We start from the raw sequence: 27,480 nt of genomic DNA on the forward strand, positions 1-27,480 counted from the left end.
TTATTTTTAAGAGAGAGAGAGTGGGTTCGCACAGGGGGAGGGGCAGAGAGAGGGAGAGACAGATCTTTTCTTTTCTTTTTTTTTTTTTTTTGTAACATTTATTCATTTTTGAGAGACAGAGAGAGAGCGTGAGCAGGGGAGGGGCAGAGAGAGAGGGAGACACAGAATCTGAAACAGGCTTCAGGCTCTGAGCTGTCAGCACAGAGCCCGACGTGGGGCTCAAACTCACAGACTGCGAGATCATGACCTGAGCCAAAGTGGGATGCTCAATCGACAGAGCCACCCAGGCGCCCCTAGAATCTTTTCCAGTATTCAAGACTTTTGAGAGATGGTTCAAGGAAAAATAAGCCAACAAATCCATATTTATCAAGAACCAGGATAACAACTAATGCTTAAAAATGCTCACTTCAAAGTTGTTCATAAGGATTTATATAAGCTGGGTTTTATGTTGGGTTCATTATCACTACCTCTAATTTACTTTGAAACAAGAAGCAGCTTCCTGAAGACAATAAGAAGAAAGTAAAAATGATGAAGTCGGAAGAGCAAGGGCTAACTGAGGGTTGGCTATGGGGAAAGGGACATTCCTGTTCCAAAGTCTGGTTAGTTCCTTTTCATTTCAGAGGTAAGACTGCTTCACCAGCTCTCCCACAAATGACAAACTGTCGTCACAGTTACAACACTTAAGTACATGGATATTGATTATCATTCTTGTTTTAGTACTTGATGTACCTTGACTTATAAAAACATCATTAAAAAAAGTTTGGGGTGCCTGGGTGGCTCAGTGGGCTAAGCATCTGACTCTTGACCTCAGCTCAGGTCATGATCTCACGGTTTGTGAATTCAAGCTGCGCATCGGGCTCTGCGCTGATGGTGCGGAGCCTGCTTGGGATTCTCTCTCTCCTTCTCTCTGCCCCTGCCCTGCTTGTGCTCTCTCTGTCTCTCAAAATAAATAAACTTAAAAAAAAAAGTATGAACAAAATGCTACATGATTTTATGGGAAGTGGTAATTTCATGCTGCAGAAACCTAGGAAATTTTCATGAAAGAGGATTGTATTTCATCAAGACACCTTGAAGCAAGAAGGATTTAGACATGCAGAATTGGAGGTATTCCAAGCAGAAAGAAGAGCCTGAGTAAAGGCAAGGAGGCATCAGGCAAATAAATGTATCCAAGGAACAGGAAGCAAATCCGTTTAATTTGCACTTACATTGTGGGAGAGAAAACAGTGGATAATTATGATCAGGGTCTTGAATAATAGAATGAAGAATGCAGTAAGCCACAAACTACAATTTAGAGGCAGAGAATTAGGTTGTTTCAATTCTGCACTTACTAGCTAAATTAACCCTCACAATAACTTAACGAGGTAAAAGTTAATATTCTCATTTTTATAAAAGAAAACTGAGGCTAAGATTGGTTGATAGCTTGTGTATTCAGATATCTGAGTAAGAAGGAGACAATACTAGAAATTAGGACTCTTTCCCCTCTGCTACACTGTCCCTTGCTACACTGTCATCTTTGGTTTAGTAGTGTTTTCCTCTGTGGAGACCATGAGCATTTCGCTACACTGGCTGCATCTTTGTTTCCTAAAAACCTGGCACAGTGCTTGGCATATAGTATGTGATAATAAATGTTACCTGAATGAAAGAATGAATATCTAGCAACATGTTTTCATGGCAGAAGTGGAGCACGGGAGAAAGCCCAAAGCTGGAGATATACAGATGTAGAAAGTCATCTGCTGAGGGGTTATTGGTGTAACCATAAGATAGATGAATTTTAAGGTATTTATAGTCAATTTAAAAAGCATTTAATGAATTCACTGACCTCAGGGTGAGTGTAAGAATATTTTCTCTTTCCACTCCTACTGAATGGTAGCTACCAAGTTCAAAGATATCAGGATGACTGTTCCTATGAAGCCATCAGAACCATGTTAAGAAACACCTTTTGAAAGTGGGTACTCAGAATAACAGAGATATAGAAAAACTTCCTCTTCTCCTTTCATTTAGGCAGTACCAACGCTGGAGCTTCCAACATTTCATTAGCATGAAATTCTCACAAATAACACCTGCCAATTTCTGAAAATTACAAATGAGAATGCTGTGGAAGACGAGAAACACAATTCAAAATTTCCTTAAAAGGTATATGCTGTGGTCTTCTGCTGTATTTTCTGGAGATGAGGGAAGTGATGACCTCTGGGAACCCATTTGGAGCATATAATTTGAAAATAGATTAACTGATATGACACTTTGTCATATAATGGAAGTGTAGCAATGGCCAACAGTTTTTTAGAAAGGCAAGGAACAAGGTCATAACAACCTCTTTCCTTGTTGATTGTGATTCTGCAAAACCAACACCCAGAGACAGCTGAATTAAAAGATACCTATCACCTACTACCAATTATCAGGGATTAGAAGACACTCACTTATTTGTTTGATTGATTTAAATTGAATCCTGTTTTCTAGCTACAGGCATGGGAGATAATAGCAAAGGCAATTGAAATGCTCAAGCACCAAAATACAGTCATGAAAAGAGAAACTTGCATCTATAACTTGATTTAATTAGTCCCCTGTGCCCCACCCCCCATTTAGGCTAGTCAATGTCAATGGGCTTTGAAAATGATAATTCTAAAACAATAATAGAGCAAATAAATTTACAAATTCAAAGCACATCAAACAATGGGCCTGCAAATGCTCACAGAAGTAACGTTTAAATTTATTATAAATTACTCAACTCGTCATTTTAGAATATTCATTATATACATGGCAGTGATAAGCTGCATAGGGGCACAATGATGAAGATACATTTTGGAGTGTGGAACAAGTGATGGAAACAAATGTACATAAATAAGGTACAAAGTACAATAGAGATACAAGAACATTCTAGAAATCACAGAGAAAGAAATTACTTATATCCATTAGGGCTGAATACAGATGGCTTTTGTGAAGAAGGTGAATTTAGTGAATCCTTGTAGACATGGGAATATTTCACTAAGTGCAAAACAAAGAAAGCTAAAGGAATCAAGTAAGTAAGGGCTTAGAAATAAAAAAAGTACAGGATGCATGGGTTACATATGATCAGTAGAGCAGGAGATATCCCTAGTAAGGTAAACTGGAATGAAATTACTGTGGGCTTGGAACTCTATGATAAAAACAAACAAACAAATAAGAAAAACAAAAAACAGCAATTGATTCTTTCTCCCAACACTTTCTTATAGAACTTTCTGTAATGATAGCATGTTCTATATCTGCAGACTTGGCTATTTAGTACTTAAAACATGGCTACTTCAACTGAGAAAACAAAGTTTTAATTTTATTGTATTAAAGTTATTATTAAATAACTAGTGTATCAAATTTAAATAGTCACATGTGGCTTGTGTATCATACCGGACAGTGCAGATAATAGTAGCCACTAAAATTGTTGAGCAAGAGGGTGACATGATCTGAGAAATACTTTAGTGTTAGTTTCCCATTGCACAACATAAAATGTTGGTTTATTTGGGGAAAGGGATCTCTTTAAATTAATCATTGCCCACTCCACTAGATCTTTAGTTTTATGATTTTTATCTAACTAGAAAAACAGTGTAAGTGTTTATTAGTTGTACTGCAGAACCATTAATAAAGGAAACATGGGTAAATGGAATAGATTTAAAAAAACACACTGGCAGATGGTAAATTCTGGTAAGTTTTAAAAATTTCTAGCAAACCAACATGAATCCCTTGTGACTGGAGAAGCAACACATTTCATTCCTTGGGTGGAAAGATTAGATCTTACTCATCCTAAGCTGATTAATGTACGTATTACTAATAGTTTGCTCATGAGACATATAGTAAAAACACAAAAATAAGCAATGTAGACACTCATAAGGGCATACTGGTTCTGACACATATGTGTGACTTAGAAATTTTAGGCCTCTAGGCTAACAGAATTGCTATTTGTCAATAATGTTAAAAAAAAAAAAAGAACAATAAACTCAAATACGTTATCTGCATCCTGTGAAAACAAAAAAAAAATTAATTGATGTCATATGTTTCTTTTTCTTTGGGGCTTATATGAGGCTTAAGAAAGCGTTTACTTCAAAGCATATGCCAGAATATTTATTTAAATCAAAATGAAAACGCTTTGCTATAATTTTAGCTAAATTTTGTATATTTCTCTATGTATGGCTTATTGCTTATTTCTCTATGTATTTTAGCTAAATTTTGCTTATTTCTGTTCCTTCCCCACATGTGAGCGGTGGGGGGAGGGGGGAGCAGAGAAAGAAGAAAGAGGGACAGAGAGATTATCCCAAGCAGGCCCAAAATGAAGAGTCAGATGCTCAACCAACTGAGCCACCCAGGTGCACCTTCAGCTATAGCTTTTAAATTTAGAAAATTTAGAAATTAAAATAAGTCAGACTGAGAAAGGCAAATACCATATGATTCCACTCATGAGTGGAATCAAAAAAAAAAAAAAAAGAATAAACAAACAGAAAGCAAAATCAGACCTATAAATACAGAGAGCAAACTGATGGTTGCCAGGGGGAAGGGGGTAGGGGGATAGGCAAAATGGGCGAAGGGGAGTGGGAGATACCAGCTTTCAGTTATGGGATACATAAATCATGGGAATAAAAGGCACCGTGTAAGGAATACAGTCAATGATACTTGTAATAGTGGTGTATAACAGGACTGATGATAGCTACACTTGTGGTGAAAACAACATAATGTGAAAATTGGTCAAATCACTAAGTTCTACACCTGAAACGAATGTAACATTGTGTATCAACTATATTAAAAAAAATTCAGAGGCTCCTTGGAGTTCAAGGTGTTTCCTTATTTATATTTATCGTAGCCAAGTTTGGGTGACTGACAAAGATGAGATATGATGGAATTACAGATTTCCCATTGGTAGGTAAAATATTTATGCAGATGAATGAACAATGAAATTCTAAAACATTAAGTTCCAAGTGTGTCCCTGAAATAAGTGCAAATTCCTCTCTTCTACTTGCACAAGAGGCTAACTTTGTGCAACATGTAGGTTAACCTAAGGTGAAGGCTAATTTCAGAGCTAAGATGGCTGCCATAGGGCAAAGGTAGTGGATGAAAACAGAAATGCAGTCAGTAAGTAGTAGGGAGAACTCACCATGTGTCAGACCTCCTTCAGAGCAAGTCTGAATTCCTTTCTCTGTATCTGCTTTTGTAAGTTAGTAAACTACTTACGGCCAATTGCTTACTAGTCTCTTACTATCCTCAGGCCAAAAATCATGCAGTCGTCCTTGCTTTCTTTCTCTCACACACCACAACCAGTCTGTCAAGAAATCCTGCTTGTTCTATCTTCAAAATAGATCTAGAATCCAACCAGTTTTCATCACCTCTACTGAGTTCAGCTCTCATCTGAATCACATAGCCTCCCACTGTACACCCTGTTCCTACATTTCCTTAAGCAGCAGATACATGTTTCTTTTAAAAGGTAAATCAGATCACATTAATCTTCACTCAAAACTTTTCACTAATTTCCAATTTCATTCAGAGTAAACGTCCAAGAACTTACCATAGTTTTCAAGGTCCCATATAATTCCTCTCTGCCCTTCTCCCCCTCCACCCTGTTCCAGCCACACCAGCCTTCTTTCTGTTGCCAAACATGTCAGGCATCCTTCCTCCCCAGGACATTTGAACTGGCTGCTCCCCCAGAAATTGGCAGGGTTAATTCCCTCACCTTCTCAAATCTTTGCTGGAATGTCATCTTCTCCATGACACCTCTGTTACTATCAATTTAAACTGTGACCAGTCTCAGGGTGCTGGGATGGCTCAGTTGGTTGAGCGTCCAACCCTTGGTTTCGGCTCAGGTCATTATCTCACAGTTCGTGGGGTTGAGCCCCACATCAGGCTCTGTGATGACAGTGCAGAGCCTGCTTGGGATTCTCTCTCTCTCTCTCTCTCTCTCTCAAAATAAATAAATAAAACTAAAAATAAAATTAATAAAATTGTAACCAGCCTCTGGCTCTCCTTATTCTCCTTTACTTTTTCTTTTTCCATGGCATTTCTCACCCTCTATTTTATTTAGGACATGTATTGATTATTGTTCCTCCCTCCTAGATGTCTGTTAGATGCATTTGTTTTATTCACTTATGTGCCTGGCAGCATAGCAGTGTCAGCGGTACTGGCATATAGTAAGTATGCAGGAATACTTAACTGAATGAATTATCATAAAATAATATTTTCATTGCAATAGGTGGAGCCTAACTGTATATTTATAAATCATTATATTTCTAGACATTACAAAGACAGTGCTTGAACTGGATTTACTCTGCACCTAAATATTCCCACATGGTAAATGGGGAATCCCTATAAATGGCATTAACTTTCAAGTCACTATGATGTAACTTTAAAAGGCTTATGGGGCGCCTGGGTGGCGCAGTTGGTTAAGCGTCCGACTTCAGCCAGGTCACGATCTCACGATCCGTGAGTTCGAGCCCCGCGTCAGGCTCTGGGCTGATGGCTCGGAGCCTGGAGCCTGTTTCCGATTCTGTGTCTCCCTCTCTCTCTGCCCCTCCCCCGTTCATGCTCTGTCTCCCTCTGTCCCAAAAATAAATAAAACAAACAAAAAAAAAAAATAAATAAAAAAAATAAAAGGCTTCAACACCAAATTATGGAAAGAGCCTAAATGTCCATCAACTGATGAATGGATAAAGAAATTGTGGTTTATATACACAATGGACTACTACGTGGCAATGAGAAAGAATGAAATATGGCCTTTTGTAGCAACGTGGATGGAACTGGAGAGTGTGATGCTAAGTGAAATAAGCCATACAGAGAAAGACAGATACCATATGGTTTCACTCTTATGTGGATCCTGAGAAACGTAACAGAAACCCATGGGGGAGGGGAAGGAAAAAAAAAAAAAAGAGGTTAGAGTGGGAGAGAGCCAAAGCATAAGAGACTGTTAAAAACTGAGAACAAACTGAGGGTTGATGGGGGGTGGGAGGGAGGGCAGGGTGGGTGATGGGTATTGAGGAGGGCACCTTTTGGGATGAGCACTGGGTGTTGTATGGAAACCAATTTGACAGTAAATTTCATATATTAAAAAATAAAAAATAAAAAATAAAAAATAAAAAATAAAAAAAATAAAAAATAAAATAAAAGGCTTCAACATGTTTCTTTAATGTGTGTGTGTATATATATATATATATATACACATATATCTAATATATATTATATATAATAACATAATATATTATATATTATTATGTTATTATATATAATATATTATTATATATTATATATAAATTTAATATATTAGAATATATATATGTGTCTGTGTGTGTGTGTGTGTGTGTGTGTGTGTGCGTGTATTAGTTTACTTTTTCCTGTGAGGGTATCTTTCTAAATTTCTTTGGCTGAGTCTTAAATATTCTATAGATAGAGATATAGATGGTTCATTCCTACATTCATATATATCTATTTTAGACCAGGCATTGTCCAAAGCACTGCAAAAATAAAGATTTCTAGGACATGGTCCTTGCTTATGAGGAACCCAGAACTTCACAGTGAGAGAGACTAGGCTGCAAACAATTATCACTTACAAACGACATAGTGTTTATAGCAGTAACTGGACTCTAAATGCAATATAAAAAGCACAAGCAAAGGGCCATGGATTGCAAATTTACTTTTGATCTGCTTATTATGTGACAAAATAGCATAAAACATTCTAGAAAGGAATGGAACATAAGAATGAGATGATCTTGGATCTGAATCCCATACCTTGCAATCTTGTACTTTTTAATTTGTCTCTTTTTAAAAATACAATAGGGGTATCTGGGTGGCTCAGTTGGTTGAGTGTCTGACTCTCGATTTCAGCTCAGGTCATGATCCCAGGGTCATGGTATTGAGCCCCACATCGGGCTCCATGCTGAGCGTGGAATCTGCTCAAGAGTCTGTCTCTCTCTTTCTCTGCCTGCTTGTGTGCGCTGTCTCTCTCTCTCTCTCTCTCTCTCTCTCAAATAAAATAAAAAGTATAATACAAGTATGGAAAAGTGCATGTCCTGTTTGTACAGGTGAATGAGTTTTCACAAGATGAGCATACCTATATAACCTGCACCCAAATCAAGGAGCAGAACATGAGCAGTACCCCCTAACCTTCCTTGCTTTCTCTGTCACTTTACTCCTCCATAGCGAACCACAGTCCTAATTTCTAACACCTAGATTAGTTTTGTCTGTTTTTCCTTATATGAATGAAATCATATACTTGTGTCTGGTGCTTACTCAATATTATGTTTGAGAGACCTGTCCATATTTCTACATGTTGCTGTAAACTGTTGATTCTCATTGCTCATTGTACTCCATATTGTGACTATAACATAATTTATGTTCTACTGTTGGTGAAACTGAGTTGTTCCCAGTTTGGGGCTATTTAGAATAAAGCTTCTATGAAGATTCTAATATGTAACTTTTGGTGAATGCAAAAATACGTATGTTCTGCTCCAGTAGTTATTTTCAAATAATTTTCCAAAGTAGTCATGCAAGTTTACATTTCCCCAGTAGTGTATGTGAGTTCCCATTTCCCCACAGCTTCATGAACATTGGTATTTAATGTCTTTTTTATTTTTATTTATTTATGTATTTATGTATTTATTTATTTATATTTTGAGAGAGAAATAGAAAGCAAGTGGGGGAGGGGCAGAGAGAGAGTGAGAGAGTGTCCCAAGCAGGCTCCACACTGTCAGTGCAGAGACCAGTGCAGGGCTTGAACTCACAGGTCATGAGATCATGACCTGAGCTGAAGTCAAGAGTCTGATGCTTAACTGACTGAGCCACCCAGGCACCCCTTTACTGTCTTTTTCAAATTTAACCATTCTTGTGAATATACAGTGATAGCACATTATGCTTAATTTGAATATTCTTGGTAACTAATGAAATTATTACTTTTCATATATTTAATGGCCATTTGAATTTGGATTTGGAGACAGCCTTGTTTATGAAATGTCTACTCAAGTCTTTTGCCCATTTTTCTATTAGATTTTCTTTTTCCTATTGATTAGTAAAAGTTCTTTATATGTTTGAGTCTGTTATTGGATATATGTATTGTAAATATATCTTCCTACTCAATACAATGCCTTTTGTTTTCTTAATGGTGTTTTTGAGGAACAGAAGGTCTTACTTTTAATGTAGTATGATTTATAATTCATTCTTTTAATAACATAAATTATTAACATAATTAACATAAGTTGCCTGTATCAAAACTCCTCAATGAACACTTATAAAGCCATTTTAATTTTTTTTTAATGTTTATTTTTGAGAGACAGAGAGAAACAGAGAGTGAGCAGGGGAAGGGCAGAGAGAGAGAGGGAGTTACAAAATCCAAAGCAGCCTCCAGGCTCTGAGCTGTCAGCACAGAGCCCAACACAGCTCAAACCAATGAACCGTGAGATCATGACCTTAACAGAAGTCAGACACTTAACCGACTGAGCCACCAGGAGCCCCACTTATAAAGCCATTTTAAAAGATAGCTATGGGGGTGCCTGGGTGGTTCAGTCGGTTGATCATCTGACTCTTGATTTTGGCTCATGTCATGATCTCACAGTTCATGAAATCGAGCCCCATATCAGATTCTGAATCTTCAGTGCTGAGTCTGTTTGGGGGTCTCTCTCTCCCCCCTGCCCCACCCCTTACCTGCACGCGCTATCTCTCTCTCTCAAAAATAAACACATAAACAGTAAAAAAATGATAGCTATATAGAGCCTAGAAATGTGTGTAATTACAGTTATGACAATGTTTCTGAAAAGCTATGTATCTGGAAAAAGTGGAAGAGAAAACAGCTTAAAAACATGTTTTTGAGGATGTGAAGAAATTTTGAAAGAAAGCCTATTTTTAAAACTTTCTAAGTGCTTTTTACCATACACATATTTCTATGAGTCATGTGCCTTTGTGTCCCCACCATAACAATCTTGCTCCTCATATCTACTTATATCATGTTGTTAAAACAAATTATTACATTTTTCTGGACTTAATTATCACAAGTCCATCTCTCCCTACTAAGCAGTGAACCCCTTGAGTCTTGTTCTTTGTATCCCCAGCTCCATTCACAGGTCTGGAACATAAAAGGTTATTTCATAATTGTTTGCTGAATGAATGCATTACTTGATGAATAGATACATAAATAGGGTTTTCCAAATCTTAACTGTTCTTTATATATATATATATATATATATATATATATATATATATATATATATATATATATATTTTATACTTGGAAATTTTCCTAATGCTTTCAGACATTTTGGAAGTGTTTTTATTTTTTTTTTAATTTTTTTTAATGTTTATTTCTGAGACAGAGACAGAGACAGAGCACGAGTGGGGAAGGGACAGAGAGAGTGGGAGACAGAGAATCAGAAGCAGGCTCCAGGCTCTGAGCTGTCAGCACATAGCCCAAAGTGGGGCTCAAACCCACGAACCGTGAGATCATGACCTGAGCCGAAGTCGGTCGCTCAACCTACTGAGCCACCCAGGCACCCCTTGGAAGTGTTTTTAATCTCTTACCTCTAACCCCCTCTAACTCGGGAGTTCCTAGCCATCTTTGAGATCCAGAATCCAAATGTCTGGCTCAGCTACCCAACGAGTCTGGGGAAAAGAAATAGAGCATAGGGAAATTCTGCTTTGGCTGAAGAATTGTGACACACTATTATTTCAGCTTGCATTTAGCCCAGATGTCACATACCAGTGTGCATATTCCACTTTTACAAAGGTAAAAAAAAAAAAAAAAAAAAAAAAAAAAAGCCTCTGAAAGACACTTTAAAAAGAATACATGTAAACCAAAAGCATACTTACTAGGACAATATACACACATATGGTATGTCTAATATATTTAGGGTTTTTTTTTTCAGGGTAAACAAAATATTTACAAATGGCCCAGGATATACAAGTGGCCCAGTTGTTTATTGTCCATCTGTACTAAGTTCCTTGACAGCAGGAATCACGTCTGTCTTACTCCCTGCTCTTATCTCAAAACCGAGCACACTCTCCCACTGTGGGAGCAGAAGAGATTCTCTCTGGCAACACCAGACATACAGTAATCATCTTGATTTGTTACAGCTTGTAGGAATACCTTGCCACATAAACAAAGAGCAATGAGCCATGAACCCCACACATACTCATATTTAGAATTTCATACCAGGCAATGATGCACCAGCTTTCCCATGGCGAGTATGTATTTGTTTTCCCTTGCCCTTTCTCTTTCCCCTCTCCCAAACCACCAGCCTGGCTTTTAAGCACCATAGTTCTCTCACACAGCCTTTCTCTATGTGGCCACAACTTCCTTTGCAAGAATAATTATGAATATCTTGCTTTTCTCATACATTTGGAACACACTGAAAAGCACTGATTGTCAATGCATAAGGCTACCTGAAAACTTGCCATATTTCCAGTTACAGGGATACTTCATTTTATTACACCTTGCTTTCTTGTGCTTTGCATATATTGTTATTTTTTTAACAAATTGAATGTTTGTGGCAACTCTGTGTCGAGCAAGTCTATTGGCACCATTTTCCAATAGCATTTGCTCACTTCATGTCTCTGTGTCACATTTTGGTAATTCTTGCAATATCTCAAACTTTGTTATTATTATTATATTTGTTATGGTGATCTGTGATCATTGATTACAACTCACTGAACGCTCGGATGGTGGTTAGTATTTTTAACACTAAAGTATTTTTGATTAAGGTATGCAGATTATTTTTTAGACAACATTGTTACACATTTTAATATTCATAAACATAACTTTTATACCCACTAGGAAACCAAGACATTCATTTGACTTGTTTTTTTGCAATACTCACCTTATTGCATTGGTCTAGAACCAAACCTGCACTATCTCTGAGGTATGCTTATACTGTTTTTCAGACTCTCTAGACTATTCATTTAGTGTAACGCAGTCTTCTTTATCCACTCTCTTTGTATAAGCAAGTTGCCATCCTTGCCTGGCTACACTAAGGTGCATTCAGAATTATATACCTATTTAGGTTACATTCTTCCCTAGGAGAGAGGGTGTAAGCTGTGCTCTGCCAGATTCTTGTCTGTAAAAGGTGACCTTGAAAGGCCCTGCAGAAAGTGGCCTCTTAAATCCTAGGTGCTTCATCTCAGCTGTGCCTGCTCACAAAGTAGGCTTCGTGCCATGGACTCTGGCACTTTTCAAGCATTGTTGCATAGGGAAGAGACAATGTTTAACTATGGCCATCACCTGCTCTCAGATAAGGTAAGGGATGTCAGAAGCTGGGATTGTAAATGTTGTGGTATATTCTGAGGGCAGAAATCAATTTCTGTGGAACTGGAACACCTGCCTCATTTAAGGCTACCATACGACATGGTTTCACAAGTGTTCAAGAAACTTCATTTACTTTACAAGACTCAGTTAATTCTTGAGTTCCCTCCCTTGGGTAAAACAGGATTGCAGCTATAGTTAAGGCTTCAGTGGCAGTTCCTTGTGTGACAAGAAATGGAATCAAGAAAAGATCTTCAAAGATGCACATGAAATGGACATTCAGACACTGGTTTTGGGAAACAGTCGCAGTGTTCCTCCTCTCCCTGGCAGGTATCAGTGGCCATCAGAGCCACCTTTTATCTCACACACCCTCCCATAGTGTCAGGCCCTGCACACAGAGGTCATATTCTCAGGGTGGCATAAACCATCTTTCAAACAGGCAGTGAAAAGACATCTTAATGGGGGAAATGAGTCATCCTGGGAGCTAGGAGGAGGATGGGTATACCTTGATAATGGCGTGTTTAATAGCAAGGTTCTCTACTCTTACGGCTGCCTCAGCGCACCATACAGCCCCTGGGTGCTCTGATGGCCCACCGTCCACTGACTACACACCCTTCAGATTCAATTAATGATGGCTCCCAGGCCACCCACCAAGCACATTTCCAATTTAAGCGGTCTCCAGCTCTCCCCGCCCCACCACCCACTTCTCTCCTCCACCTTCCCTCTCCTCTCTGTGGAGGTTAACTAGTTGACTACTTATCAATCCTTCTGTTAATGAAGATTCCAGCCTCACTCCATGCCCTTACACTGAAATCTGTAAGGATCTGTGAGCTTGACGGGGAAAAATTAGAAAGCAGCTAGCAAAACTTTCCTGAAGGATAGAAACACCCCAAGTCTAAAAATTATCTTAAGAGGATGGATTCCACACCATGGAATCCCCTTTTCTCCTTACCTCCAGCTCCCTGTGATGAAAGATTGGTAACCTTAGGAATACATGACAAATTCTGTAGCAATTAGGTTTCTTCCCGAGAACTCCAGGGGATGCAGGAGTAACTCTGTGGTGGCGGGCGGGGGTGGGGGACAGGTTCCTAGAACCCCTAGACTCTTCCTTTGGCCACCTGGTCCCAGGTTGCTGCGTCCCCTGGCCGCGCGCTTAGGGCAGCGCCGCGCCCCGGCGGTGGTGTGACTGGGAGGGGTGTGACTGAGAGCCCCCAGCGCGCGCCCGTCCCCACCCCCGCACCCCGTGCCCGCCCGCGCAGCGTGACTGGCCGCAGCCGCAGACCCGGCTCCGGGAGGCGCAGAGCGCGGCGCGCTGAGCCGGAGAGGCGAGCGGGCTGCTGCCTTGCGTCCGCCGCGCTGTCCGCCCTCCTCCGCTCCCTCCGCCCTCCTCTGGTGGCCGCGCTGCCTGGGAGCCGGGAAAGCCGCTGCTCCAAGCCCGCAGCTCCGGCGCGGGGACCAGCAGCGAGGCGGGGGCGGCGAGAGCGCGGAGACCACAGGCCCCGGGGACAGGCGGAGGGGGGCTCTGGCCTGGGCAGGCAGAGCTGAGCGTGGGAGTGTTTGCGGGTGAGATCCAGGGCTGCACCCGTGTTCTGCGCGGAGCCCGTCAACCCCAGCCCAGGTCGCCGCAGCCCGGGAACCTCCCCACCCGCGCCCCAAGGCACGCGCGGCACAGCCATGAACACCAACGATGCCAAGGAGTATCTGGCCCGCAGGGAAATCCCTCAGCTTTTCGAGGTAGGGGGCTAAGGCTGGCAGGCGGCCGGGAGGATCGGGGAAAGGCATCTCTGGGGCTCCGGGGTTGGGGGGAGGAAGCCGCGCCCCGTCCCACCTTGCTGGCTCGGGGCACAGAAGTGAAGGGGGGTGCAGAAGCTCGCTCTCCCGCTTGCCCGGCGTCGTCGCCGTTCCAGCGGGTTGCCGGGATCCTTGTCCGCTGGCTGGGCTCAGAAGCCCGCATCTCACTTGATCAAGTTTCAGTCTTCCAGCGGAGCTCTGGAAGCAGGTTGCCCTCGGCGTACCCCTCGGATGTGGAGGGTGGGCTGCTGACAGCCGTCGGCCCCGCTCTCTGGGGGTTAGGCCAGGCCAAGGCGGGTGCGCTGGCGCTCGGGAGCGAGCAAGGACTCCAAACGTAGGGGTCGAGAGCCCTAGCCCCTCCGCACGCCGCGAGGTCAGGACCCCGCGGTGAAGGGGAAGTGTGGACGGAAGCAGCTCGGAGGAAAGGGATGAAGATGCAAAACGCAAATCCAAACCCGTCGAGTGCAGCACTACCTCCCGGGTGGCAGGCACCCAGCGCTGCTATGCGCTTTCGGTGAATGAACTCCTGAGCACGTTTTCCGTTGCCTTGGAAGAGATCATTCTTTTTGCTCGCCTCTCCGGCTGTAGCTTTCGCCTGCCTTCTCCAGCCCACCTAGAGAAACCAAGTCGGAGAGGGAGCGGCAAGGCGGGCGTGACTCCTGTTGCTCTGTCTTCGGACCGCATCACAACATCATCTCCACCAAGGACCCCGGGGGATAAGGACCACTTTGGGAATGTGGGAGAGGAGGCTTGAGGGATGAAGTAAAGGAACCTTGGTTAGTTCTAAACCTCAGCGTACATCGCGGAGTCTTTTGCTTCCTTTTCTTCTCTCCATATTGGCATTTTGAAATCTTCCTGAATTCTGTGTGCTTTTTCTTTGGTTAAAAAAAAAAAAAAAATGGAAGGGAGCCAAGCTTCATAGATGGAGCCCTGAAAGGAGAAATTCCATACTACCAACCCGGCCCCCCATTTCTGAAAGATAATAGACTGTAGACTGATCCAATAAACCAAAGGTCATGAGTTCTTTCTCCTGTTGGGGGGTGGGGGGGGGGGAAATCTGTTCTGCTAAAAGGAGTTTTAAAACACCATTTGGAAAAAGAATTTTATGCCCGTTTTTCCCAAATTTTCATTAAAATGGGCCACCATAATTGCAGATCTTCATTTTATCTCACCTCTGTAAGCCACCAGTTTCAGGTTGGGCTGAGGCCAAGGTTTCCAGGTAAACCACACACTGAGCACAAGCCTCGTGTTTGATACCCAAACCTAGCAAGAGTGTTACTCAGCCTTGAAAAGAATCAGAAGGTGTTGCGAAAGGACAGGTCCTAGGAGGTAGGTAGGATTCTTAAAGAGTTTTTTCTTTTCTTTTTTCTTTTCTTTTCTTTTCTTTTTTAATTTTCAAAGAGTAAACACAGAGATGAAGAGCTGAAGGTTTTTGTTATAAATACTACTACTGAGATCAATTTCATTTCTGTGCTTCTAAAAGAATAATTAGAAACATCTGCAGGACTGTCTCCTTATGGCAAAGTGCTGCTTAATAGTATGTCTATTTTCTTTATAAATACGGGTACTGTTTTTCTCTTTGGTAACCACAGAGATTTTTGATAGTTTGTTCATGAAAATCTACACTGTGTGATGCAAACACAATGGCAGGGGTTTTTGTTCAGGTATTATGCTTTTTGTTTTGTTTTTCTGCATGTGGATGGGATTTTTTAAAATAGTGCCCACCCAGAGAAGGAAGTCCATTCCTTTAGGTGAAATGCAGTAACACAATGTACTTAAGTGCAATCTTGGACAATTGGAAGACGGAAGATTACTGTGGTGACCTGCAGAGGCTCCAGAGGCTCCATCCTTCCAGTAAGAATCTATGCTTTACCAGCACAAGATGGAAGTAAAACCTGGCAGCTCTCCATGTGATAAGTGTAGACAGCAAAACCAAATGCTTTGGTTCCAAACTGGATTTTCTCCATCAAATCACAATATTGGTATGCAAAGTTTCTAAGTATACAGAGTTTATCAATTAGGTATCTATCAAACCAAAAATACTGCTTCAGCTGTAGATTTTAGATTAAGTAATTGCTATTGAATCAATATACTGTGAAACAACTACATGTATCTAACTGAGTCAGATTTGTTTAGGGAGGCTGGAAATATATATTTTCCAGTAAAAAAAAATATCATTGAGTATGTTCACTCTTTTTAGGCTGTAATAGGGATTTTAAAAAGAGAGACCTTGAGTGATTCCTATTGTAGTTGGATTATGTATGGGGTACAGATAATCTAGCATTTTCTTTTTATCCCATATCATATTTTTGCAAGATATATAGAGAGGAATATGTGAGTTTTGGAATCAAAAGCATTGATTTGGGAGACACCTGGGTGGCTCAGTGGGCTAAGCATCTGACTCTTGATGTCAGCTCAGGTCATGATCTCATGGTTCGTGAGATCCAGCCCCACGTTGGGCTCTGTGCACACAATGTGGAGCCTGCTTGGGATTCTCTCTCTCTCTCTCTTTCTCTCTCTCTCTTTCTCTCTCTCTCTTTCTCTCTCTCTCTCTCTCCCTCTCTCTGCCTCTCCCCGACTCTCTCTCTCAAAAAAAAATAAAGAAACTTAAAAAATATATTGAGGGGCGCCTGGGTGGCTTGGTCGGTTAGGCGTCCGACTTCGGCTCAGGTCATGATCTCGCAGTCCGTGAGTTCGAGCCCCGCGTCGGGCTCTGTGCTGACAGCTCAGAGCCTGGAGCCTGTTTCGGATTCTGTGCCTCCCTCTCTCTGTGACCCTCCCCCGTTCACGCTCTGTCTCTCTCTGTCTCAAAAATAAATAAAAACGTTTAAAAAAAATTTAAAAAAAAAAAAATATATTGAGTTGGAATCCTGGGCCTACAGGTCTCTAGCTGAATAACCTTGATCAACTCACTAATATCTCTATGTCATGGTTTCCTAATCTATAAAATGGGGATAATAATACCACACAAGGTTGAGAGTGCATTGGGGAAAGTAAGGCATACAAAGACAGAGTAAGCACTGCCACAGGTAACTATATTAACATAGCAATGTCAGGAGTGAAACACAATGTGTGTGTTTGTGTGTCTGTGTGTCTGTGTGTCTGTGTGTATATAACACAGATCATGACACACAAACTGAATGTGAATGCCCAGATTAGATTTTCCTCTCCTTCTGCTGTGGAGCTCCTCAGAACATTCTAACTCACACTATTTGGGATTTGAGAGAACAAATATACCTGGGAAGAACTGCCTACCACTTGGAGAAAATTGCACAAGAATAACCTGAAAATAAAATACTGTATTTAGCAAAGATGTCAGCCTTTCAAAGGATGTGTGTGTTGTGCATTAATAATGTATATTGGTGATAATAATCCTCTATGTTTTTTTTCCATGAAATACTGTAAAGGAAAATATTTTACACATCAGTCCAGTTCCCAGGAGTCAGCATTTCCAAATTTGTAGCATTTTTAGAAATGAGTACATGTGACGTATTGGACACCAGGTTTTTCCTCTGTAATGTCAATGGATATGGTGGTGACTCATTATAGATCAAATAATAAAGCTTGAGGCTATGGTTTGAATACATTTTTTTTCCCTAGTTACAAAACAGTCCAATATGTACCTACCATGTGCCAGAGACAGTGTCAGGGGCTAGAGATTTGAAAAATAAAAGAGACCTACGCTGTGTTGTTGAAGAGTTTACAGTTTGGAATATGAGACCAACACATCAACTGATGGTCTTAGTATAAATGACAGGCAAGATTTTTTTTTCTGGGTAATATGGAATGCAAAGGAAGAGGTCCACAACCCAAACTGGGAGCTTAGGGGAGACTTCCTGGTAACAATAATATTAACTAAAATCACCAATATTTATTGGGTATTCACTATGTGTCAGGCCCTTAATACGTACTTTACAAATATTAATTTTTTTAATCCTTAAAAAACGCTCTGAGGTAGGTATTAGTACTCCTATTTTACAAATGAAGAAACTGAGGCTTGGAGCCTTTAAGAATGGGTAGGAATGGAGCACCAGGGTGGCTTAGTTGGGTAAGCATCCAACTCTTGATCTCAGCTCGGGTCTTTGATCTCAGCTCAGGTCCTGATCTCAGGGTTTTAAGTTCAAGCCCTGTGTTGAGCTCCATGCTGGGCATGAATCCTACTTTAAAAAAAAGTTGGGTAGAAATAAGATGAATAATGACTAGAGCATTTTTACACACGGCACTTTATCTGACTTTGATAGGGTGCCTCCATTTTAAACTGTGTAGTTGCCTGAATTGTTTAAAAGGCAGAAAATGCTGAGCTAAAAGTTAATTGGTCAAGAATTTAGGGGTTATCTTAATTACTCAATCAAATCATGTTCATTAAAAGAAAATGCAAAGAACAAAAACAACCCAGAATTTAACAATGAGACATATACTATTTTAACAAAGGTAGTTTGAAAGCATATTTTATGTGGGCATATTTTGTTGTTGTATTTCAGAGCCTTTTGAATGGACTGATGTGTTCTAAGCCTGAAGACCCAGTAGAGTACTTGGAAAGTTGTTTAAAGAAAGTCAAGGAATTAGGCGGCTGCGACAAGGTGAAGTGGGATACATTTGTCAGCCAGGAGAAGAAGACCTTACCTCCGCTCAATGGAGGACAATCACGGAGATCCTTTCTAAGAAATGGTAATGTATATGTAGAATAATAGTTTACAGTTACAGCAGTTCTCTTTAAAACATACCATATAGACTGTAGGCACTTATTTAATTTATTAGGTTTCTAAAAACCTGGAAAGATACTTGGCCCTGGAACATGATTACTCTCTCTCTGCTCCTAATTCTAATCGCCTCTGTGATAAGATGAACAAAATCACATACCACTGTCCAGCACTTCCCTAAAGGCTTAATGAAATTGTATACTTCTGCCTTCAATATTTTGCAAAATGAATTACATTAGGGAACTGAATTTTTCTTAACATTGCAAATAAGATTTTCCCAAATAAATGGATAGACAAAACTGTTATTCTGTAACAATTCAACATTTTTTTATTAGCTGGGAAGAGCTTGGAATAATGTGTTTCCTAACTCAGAGTTCATATTAATGCATCCGCATAAATGCATGTTAAGTTTACACTAGTTAATCCAACAAGTATTTTTTATGCAGCTATTGAATTCAATACATTAGATTAGGCATTTAGCTGCTATAAAAGAAGTAGAAGACATGAACTTGTCTAGCAATTTTAGGAAGAGTTTGGAACTAAGAATTAGAGTTCACTAGAGGAGGTTCATAGTATATTCTGATAGCTTTCTGAAATACATGCTTATCAAAATTAGTGGTTCAACATCAGCCAACCAGCCTTTAGACTCTGGATGAAATCAAGAAGTATAATAGTATGTGTAAAGTGGAATTTAGTTTCTAATCAAGGGAAACTAAATTCATTCTTTCCCAGTGGCCAAGATCATTATATTTTCAAAATTTGCACCATTTTCAAAAATTGTGCCGTGAAAAGTTTTAGCCAGACAGACACAATTTGAAGTATTTGTAATACAAGTATTATAGTGTTTGTAGTAAATACAAAAGGGAGATAAGCCTTAGTTTGTTTTATTTACATGAGTCACTTAGATTTTATTTGCATGCAGTGTGGGGAAAAGACATAGTGTGTTAATTTTTAAGAAGCACACTCAGAGAGGTGCCTGGGGGCCTCAGTCAGTTAAATGTCTGACTCGGTCATGATCTCGTAGTTCGTGGGTTTGAGCCCTACGTAGGGCTCTGTGCTGACAGCTCAGAGCCCGGAGCCTGCTTGGGATTCTGTCTCCCCCGCTCTCTCTGCCCCTCCCCCACTCATGCTCTGTCTCTATCTCTCTCTCAAAAAATGAATAAACATTTTTAAAAAATTTAAAAAAAAGAAACACATACAGAAAGGGTAGGCAGAAACATTTTTTCAGAGACATCTTCATGCAGGAATCATCACTTGGTCATGTAGGCCTGAGTGTTAAGTGCCAGTTACCACTGGGGCACACCACTTAGTAAATTTCTGCTTCAGTGAACAAAATGATGTTTTCATGGGCTTGAAGTGTTCATATACTTTCCCAAGACAGCTAACTTACTTCCCAGGGTGTTGTCGTACTGGTGGAATCTGGCTCAATCTTAAATACATGACCCATGCCCTTGTTAAATCAAGTGAGATAAGTTTAGGGAGCCGCTTTAAGGTTTAGCCTTAAAGCACTAACAAACCTCAGGTATTACTGGATTTAGTCTAAAATATTCTTGCCTTTTAAAATTTAAATCTAACAGCATATAACATTCCATTAATAAAAAAGTGGCTCTCAGCCTGGGTATACAAAGTGACTGTTTTGCAACAAAATGAAGCCTGAATGCTTCTATTTTATACTTACTTGACTTGATGATACATAGAAGCCAGGCAGACCAAGTGTGTAATAGGGAACAGTGGGGACTGTGGTCAAATTTGAGAGAACAGTCATTGTCTAAAGGCAGTCATGTACAAATTTTGTGAAAATGTTTAGCTGAACAAAACCCATCTTTGAGGCTATATTGGGCACACAAATGACAAGTTGGAGCTCCTGATTTAGCAGGATAAGCTTAAACAGGAATGGAAAATGTGGATTTAACTTTAATTAGAATTAAAATTGTTTGTTAATTTTAGAATCTCGGTACTTAATAATACTTTACCAGAATTCCTACTCAGAGATCTTTTAATTAATCATCAAATAGAACCTTTCAATGTATTATGATGACAAGAATGCCTTATTACCTTCCTATATCTAGGACACATGCTAAAAGACAGAAAATGGTTTCTAAATAGACTTTTCTGTAATAAAATTTATTTTATCAAATGGTTTACACACTTGTGCTATGTAAGTTTTAGCTATAATTTATGGAATATATTATTAAGTTAAAGAAAACTGGTAAGTTCCCAGTAACTTAAAGCATGATTATTTGTAGAAATAAAAGGTGATTCATGCATACTTTGCTGAAATATTGACATAGCTGTGCTAATATATAATTATTATGAAAAATTATTCTATGAAATAAAACATTATAACCATTTAGGCAAATTACTTTCATACATAAAAATATGATAAAAAGCAAGGATAAATTATTGACTGATACTTCTTTAAAGGATTTTACTATACATGTGAGATAAGCATCTTTTTTTTCCCTGCCAAACAATTGAACAAATAATTTGTTATAAATAAGAGTTCTAGTCCCAAAGTCCCAAATGTCCATAGAGCTTCTGTTCTGGAATATCTCATTGTCATCTTATACTCAAGATTTTTAAAAACAAGTGTAGCATATTTGCTTCAGTACCTGCACTCCTTTCTCCTTTTCTTATTTCCATGAAGTCAGTCAATGAGTCAGTTGAGCATTAAAATGACCATTTTATTGAGCACTACTGTTGTCATTCTTTTAGGACTGAGGATGCAGCCACCAAGAAAAAACAAACATGGTACCTGCCTTCATGTAGTGACCTAGAGGGTATAATGCTAAGTGAAATAAACCAGACAGAGAAAGACAAACACTGTATGATTTGTGGAATTTAAAACATATGTGGAATTTAAAACATAACAAACTAGCAAAGAAAAAAAGACAAACAAAAAACCAAACTCCTAAGCACAGACAAAAATTGATGATCGCTAGAGAGGAGGTGATGGGGGGGGTGGATAAAATAGATAAAGGGATTAAGAGTCTACTTGTCTTGCTGAGCACTGAGAAATGTATAGAATTATTGCACCATTACATTGTAAACCTAAAACTAATATAACACTATGTTAAGGATACTTCAATTGAAAAACAAAAAATAAAATTTTAAAAGAAATTAAAAAGAAATGCTTCGTAAATACTGTAGGAGTATAGATAGACACCCTATACAAGTCTGATGCATATGCATTATATATATGATATATATACATAAAAATTTGGTATAGAATATAATGCTGAGGTTATTTTTTTAAAGAATTTGTATAAAATTATATTAATTAGGAATAATTTTTAAAATAAAAATGATGGGGGCGCCTGGGTGGCTCAGTCCGTTAGGCGTCTGGCTTCAGCTCAGGTCATGATCTCACGGTCCAGTCCGTGAGTTCAAGCCCCGCATCGGGCTCTGTGCTGACCGCTCAGAGCCTGGAGCCTGTTTCAGATTCTGTGTCTCCCTCTCTCTCTGACCCTCCCCCATTCATGCTCTGTCTCTCTCTGTCTCAAAAATAAATAAATGTTAAAAAAAATTAAAAAAAAATAAAATAAAAATGATGAAGTTGGTGATTATTTTGACTATGGAATAAAAAATATTAATGGTGACAAAATATGTAAACAGAAGTACAATGGGTGCTATAGAAAATACCATATGCTATAAAATCAACCATATTAACAGGGGAATAGATCCAACCTAGGCTAGGGTTCAGGGAGGCTTCCTGGAAGAACTGATATGCTAATGCTTGGAGACAGAAAGCTGAGTAGGTGTTAGCTAGAGAAGGATGGAGGAGTTTGAGTATATACCAGGGAACAGAGAACAGGAGTTCCTAACATAGAGGAAGAGGCTATGATATAGAAGCCCACTATTTCTGGATCAGAAAAGAGAGAGCAGAAAGATGGCATATTAAATGCAATGTGTTCTTTTTTTTTCATTTAGACTTGAACCCTGGCAATTGTTTTTTGGACTGTCACCTCCTTTCATGTCACAGATCCCAACCCTAACCATATTCTTCATACCCAACCACTCATGTCATTTCTCATGCTGCCCCTCCAACTGAAGCCTTCATTTTTCACCTGTTACTCCTGACCCCTGCTGACTCCTGGCTGCTATTCTTTCTTCTCTTTATTTCCCCACTTAAATTTATTCTAACCACCACCAGAAATGTATTTCATATCTTATTATGTCACTTCTCTACCCACCCATCCCCCAAATCTCCACTGGCTTTCTACTAGATTGAAGCTAAACCCTTTACCCTGGTGGTCAAGGCCCTCCACCCTGTGGCCACACTCTGCCTACCCATCTTCTGGCTTTCCTTTATGGGAAACCAACTATTTCAGCAAGGCTATTGTCTTTGTTACTAATTCAACAAATATTTATTGGACACTGACTATGTGCCAAGATAGTTCTAGATCCCAGGGATATGGTTCCAGATAAGTAAGTCCCTCCTTCCTGGAACTGAACATTCTATTGGGAAAAGACAAACAATGAATTAATAGACACCTTTCAGATGATGAAGTAGTAGATGCTGTGTAGAGCATTACTAGAGTGATGTCCTTGAAGTTAACTATTTGAGATTAAAAAGTCAGTAAAGCCATATGATAAAAGGTGTCATTTGAGCTGAGGTGTGAATGGTAAGCAGCAGGCAGCCATAGGATGGCATCAAGAAGAGTATTTCAGGCAGTGGATTGTGGGCACAAGCTTGTAAGCAGGCAGACCAGTAAAGAGTCTATAACAGTAGTCCAGGTAAATGATGGTGGTTGGGGAAAAGTTGTAATAGTGGAGATGGAGAAAAGTATATGCATTTGGGATACATTTTATAGATAAAGTCTATGGCGGTAGATATGAGTGGTGAGGGAAGAAACTAATTGAGGATAATGCTGAGAGTTTTGTCGTGTTGGGTGTAGCAATTCAATTTCAAGGCAGAACAGGATACCGTTGTCAGTACCTTTCCTATCATACACCCTTTCTAGAATTTTCTAAAGAATAATCACTATCATTTCAGACTACTCTTTTCATAGAACTGAAGTGAGTCCAGTGGGTTAGCAGTCAATGAGCTCATTTATTGTATCAACAGAGAATGAACAGTTCTACCTGATCAACACCCCAGAAAGAGATGTGAGCATTATGCCATGCTAAAATCCAGTAGTCCCCACAACCAAATCCCTCATGGAAGACCAAGTGACTTCCTGTCTCTTTTGTGCAGGTGCCTTTTGGGTAGTTAGGGCTTCTCTGTGCCTCCCAGAGTACTGACACTTAGGGTGAGGAAGGAAGGAGCCATGACCACGTGAACCACAGTTGAGCCTTGAACAACACGTTAGCTGTTAGCTAATAACGAGTTAGCGGCTGTGAACTTGTGAGAGTTGTGAGATTCTATACTACAAACTGTAGGGAGCACCATTTGCAGAGATCAGGATGTATACAAACTACCAAGTAAGATTAGGCAGTGCTTAAGAAGGTTCCTCCAGAACAGGGGTTGGCAAACTATGACCCATGCCCTGAGTCAGGCTCCTTACCTGGTTTTATAAATAAAGTTTCATTGAAACACAAGCTCATCCATTTGTTTATATATTGTCTTTGATCACTTTTCTGCTACCATAGCCAACTTGAGTATGAGACTGTTCAAATCTCAACATATTGAATGTCTGGCCCTTTAAGAAAAGTTTGCAGGCCACTTGTAGGATAGGGTCTTCTTCAGTTGAAAAAATCAAACTCATTTAGTTTAAAATTTTTCTTCTGCTAATTGGCTAGTACAAAATCTGTTTTATTATGCTTTTTTTCCCGTTTCAAAGTTATCTTACTCTTTTGCAGTGATGCCTGAAAATTCAAACTTTCCATATCGGCGGTATGATCGTCTCCCTCCAATCCATCAATTCTCCATAGAAAGTGATACAGACCTCTCCGAGACTGCAGAGTTAATTGAGGAGTATGATGTTTTTGATCCTACTAGACCTCGACCAAAAATCATACTTGTCATAGGTATGAGGACAGAACGTAAAATTCTTATACTATTGCTATCTTTGCTTATATGTTTACATTTCAAGAAATTACGTTTATTATGTTTATTTGCAAATACTGAGTTGGATAATGACAAACAATAGAAACAAAAGCTCAAGAGACAGTAGATGGAAATATTTTAGTGTAATTTTTCATAAAACAGAATTGTTATAATTATATAATCTAATGCCTATTCCACTTTTATAGACTCTCATTACAATGTCCTAGAAATTGTCTACAATGAATTGAAAGTATTAATCTCTTCAATATTTATTGTCCTATGGTAGAAGTTTTCTAAACACGATGTGGCTTTTTTATCTTTTTACTCAACATATTGAATTTTTATTCACTATTAACCTTAAAGGGAAATAATAATAATATGTTGGTAAAGACACATATAAATGAATCATCATTGTAGCAAACTGGCACCTAAAATAAAGTCTGAATTTTGATGTTTCAGACCAGCAAATCTAGTAGCATAGTGTTTTACAGAGCACCTACCATTTGAGTATTTATCAAAATAATAATAACAGTTAATTTTTAAAATTATTTCTATGAATAAGTATGAAAATATCAGTCTGCTACCATTGCACAAAAAACAGATATGCAAAATGTTAAATTTTCATAAATTGCGTTTTTGACTGTTCTTGCAAATCCCAACTTCCTCAAAATCTGTAAAAATCATGAAAAGACCTGTGAACACGTAAATATGTGATCATTGTCTCACTTTCCAATTTGACTCAGCTTTCACAGAGATGACCAAAAGCAAAAATCTAGTGTGAAATGTTCAAAGCTATTCTAGTCAGTAATTGTTAATAGAGGGCAAATGAATACAGCCCATGTAAAGAAGTACTGTTTCCAGAAGATATAATGATGATGACAATTAGGAAGAAAGCATGCAAATAAACACACCAAGCTATAACAAGAATCTAAGTTCACCAGACTAGAAGGAGTGACATTGGTACATCTCTAAGTGTAATGAAAATGAAACTGCAAATATATTTAGCCCTTACTGTTTAAAATAATGTTGTAGAAAGACAGTATAATTTTTTTTAATGTTTATTCATTTTTTGAGAGAGACAGAGTGTTAGTGGGGGAGGGGCAGAGAGAGAAGGAGACACAGAATCCAATGCAAGCTCCAGGCTCTGAACTGACAGCACAGAGCTCGACATGGGGCTCGAACTCATGGACCATGAGATCATGACCCAAGCCGAAGTTGGATACTTCACCAACTGAGCCACCCAGGCACCCCTGTAGAAAGACAGTATAGAAACTGGGTTTTTTAAAGTCATTATTCTTATAGCGTATGGTAGCCACCATTTGCCATAAATCTCTTTCTATTCTTGAAAATGGAATTTTGTGCATTGTGTGCTTAAAAGTTTGATGTCCGGGGTGCCTGGGTGGTTCAATCGGTTGAGCGTCCAGCTTTGGCTCAGGTCATGATCTCACGGTTCATGTGTTTGTGCCCCATGTCAGGCTCTGTGCTGACAGCTCAGAGCCCGGAGCCTGCTCTGATTCTGTGTCTCCCTCTCTCTTTCTGCCCCTCCCCTGCTTTTGCACTCTCTCTGTCTCTTAAAAATAAATAAACACATTAAAAAAAAAAAAAAAAGCTTGAGGTCTTTACCCAGAAGATGAAGAAATGCTTTATGCTACAGGTGAAGGATAATCGGAAATTATTTCACAATTTGATAATGAAATATTCTTTCAATTTTATTTTTCTTTTTGCTGTTACTAAAATATTGATGATTATTAATTGGACAAACAAATGGAGGCTTGATTGTACATGAAAAAGGTGTAATACCAAAATGCTCTCGAGTAAAACAACACATATGTGAATTTTTTCTGTATTGCGAATCTTATATGAAAATGACTAAAATATTTCAGTAAACTAAGATCTTTGAAGAAGATATAAATGCTTCAAACCTCCTCCGCTTTGAAGAACTCCACAGATCTTTTTTACTCAGTAAAATCAACTTGCTTCCCACAAGTGTGATTCTGGTTTTACACTTATACACTATAAAGTTTTATGTATTCCAAGAATGATGCAGAACCAATGAGTGTAAATAACTTTTTGAACACTGAGATATTACAAGAAAGGAAAAGCCAAATCCATCTGAGAAAATTGGGGCAATTTTATGACTTTTGAGAAATTATAAAATAATTGTACCTGAATCTTACAAATTTTTATTAGTACTAGCCTAAAAAAGGAGTGGAAGAGGTACAGATACCCACATGGTATTACATTCAAATAAAGAAAATTTCCCTTCTGGTGATGCAGACTTTTTTTTACAGTTAGCCTTCTCGGCACAGATATGAATCTCTCTTATGTTAACATAATTATTAAATCTAAGAGTTAGATGGATTCTAAGAGTTATTATTAAATCTAAGAGTTAGATGGATTAAATCTAAGAGTTAGATGGAGTTAGATGGACTTAATATTTATAAGTATTAGAGATAAATAAATAGAAAAAGATTAAGCTCACTCTGGTTTCAGAGAGAAGAAAATAAAATTAATTTGTTAGGTAACTTCATTAATCAAACTCATAATAAATTAAAGCTATTCTCTCTCAGTTGTGCTAATCATGTGTTTGTGCTGTCTGCTATTTGCTTCCATGAGTTGACAAACTTTTTTTCTTGAAGGTGCCATAACTTTCTTAGCATATTTGATTTTTTTTAATTCAGTGGGATTTTTAATCTCTTAGTTTGATGGTTTGTGAGATAAAGCATGGAAATATAGTTTATGAACAGTAACATTCATGCTTCAGGGATCAAATT

At 39.0% G+C, this 27,480-nt stretch overlaps 1 protein-coding gene across 3 annotated transcripts in view; it reads left to right on the top strand.

The window, feature by feature from the left end:
* The first annotated feature begins 13,655 nt into the window (after positions 1 to 13,655).
* Positions 13,656 to 27,480, top strand: part of AK5 (adenylate kinase 5) — a 265,268-nt gene continuing 251,443 nt past the window's right edge. For 2 of the 3 annotated variants that reach the window (XR_006206173.1, XR_006206172.1), the window contains exons 1-2: positions 18,517 to 18,685; positions 24,520 to 24,687. Coding sequence is in view for 1 of the 3 variants with exons in the window: in XM_042952269.1 (XP_042808203.1) it covers positions 13,901 to 13,960; positions 18,499 to 18,685; positions 24,520 to 24,687 (415 nt within the window). In the remaining 2 variants the exon portion in view is untranslated. Of the gene's footprint in view, positions 13,961 to 18,498; positions 18,686 to 24,519; positions 24,688 to 27,480 lie in introns of those variants that run through there. The other variant, XM_042952269.1, reaches the window with a different exon arrangement.

The sequence above is a fragment of the Panthera leo genome, chromosome C1 (genome assembly GCF_018350215.1).
Source record: "Panthera leo isolate Ple1 chromosome C1, P.leo_Ple1_pat1.1, whole genome shotgun sequence".
Classification (NCBI taxonomy): domain Eukaryota; kingdom Metazoa; phylum Chordata; class Mammalia; order Carnivora; family Felidae; genus Panthera; species Panthera leo.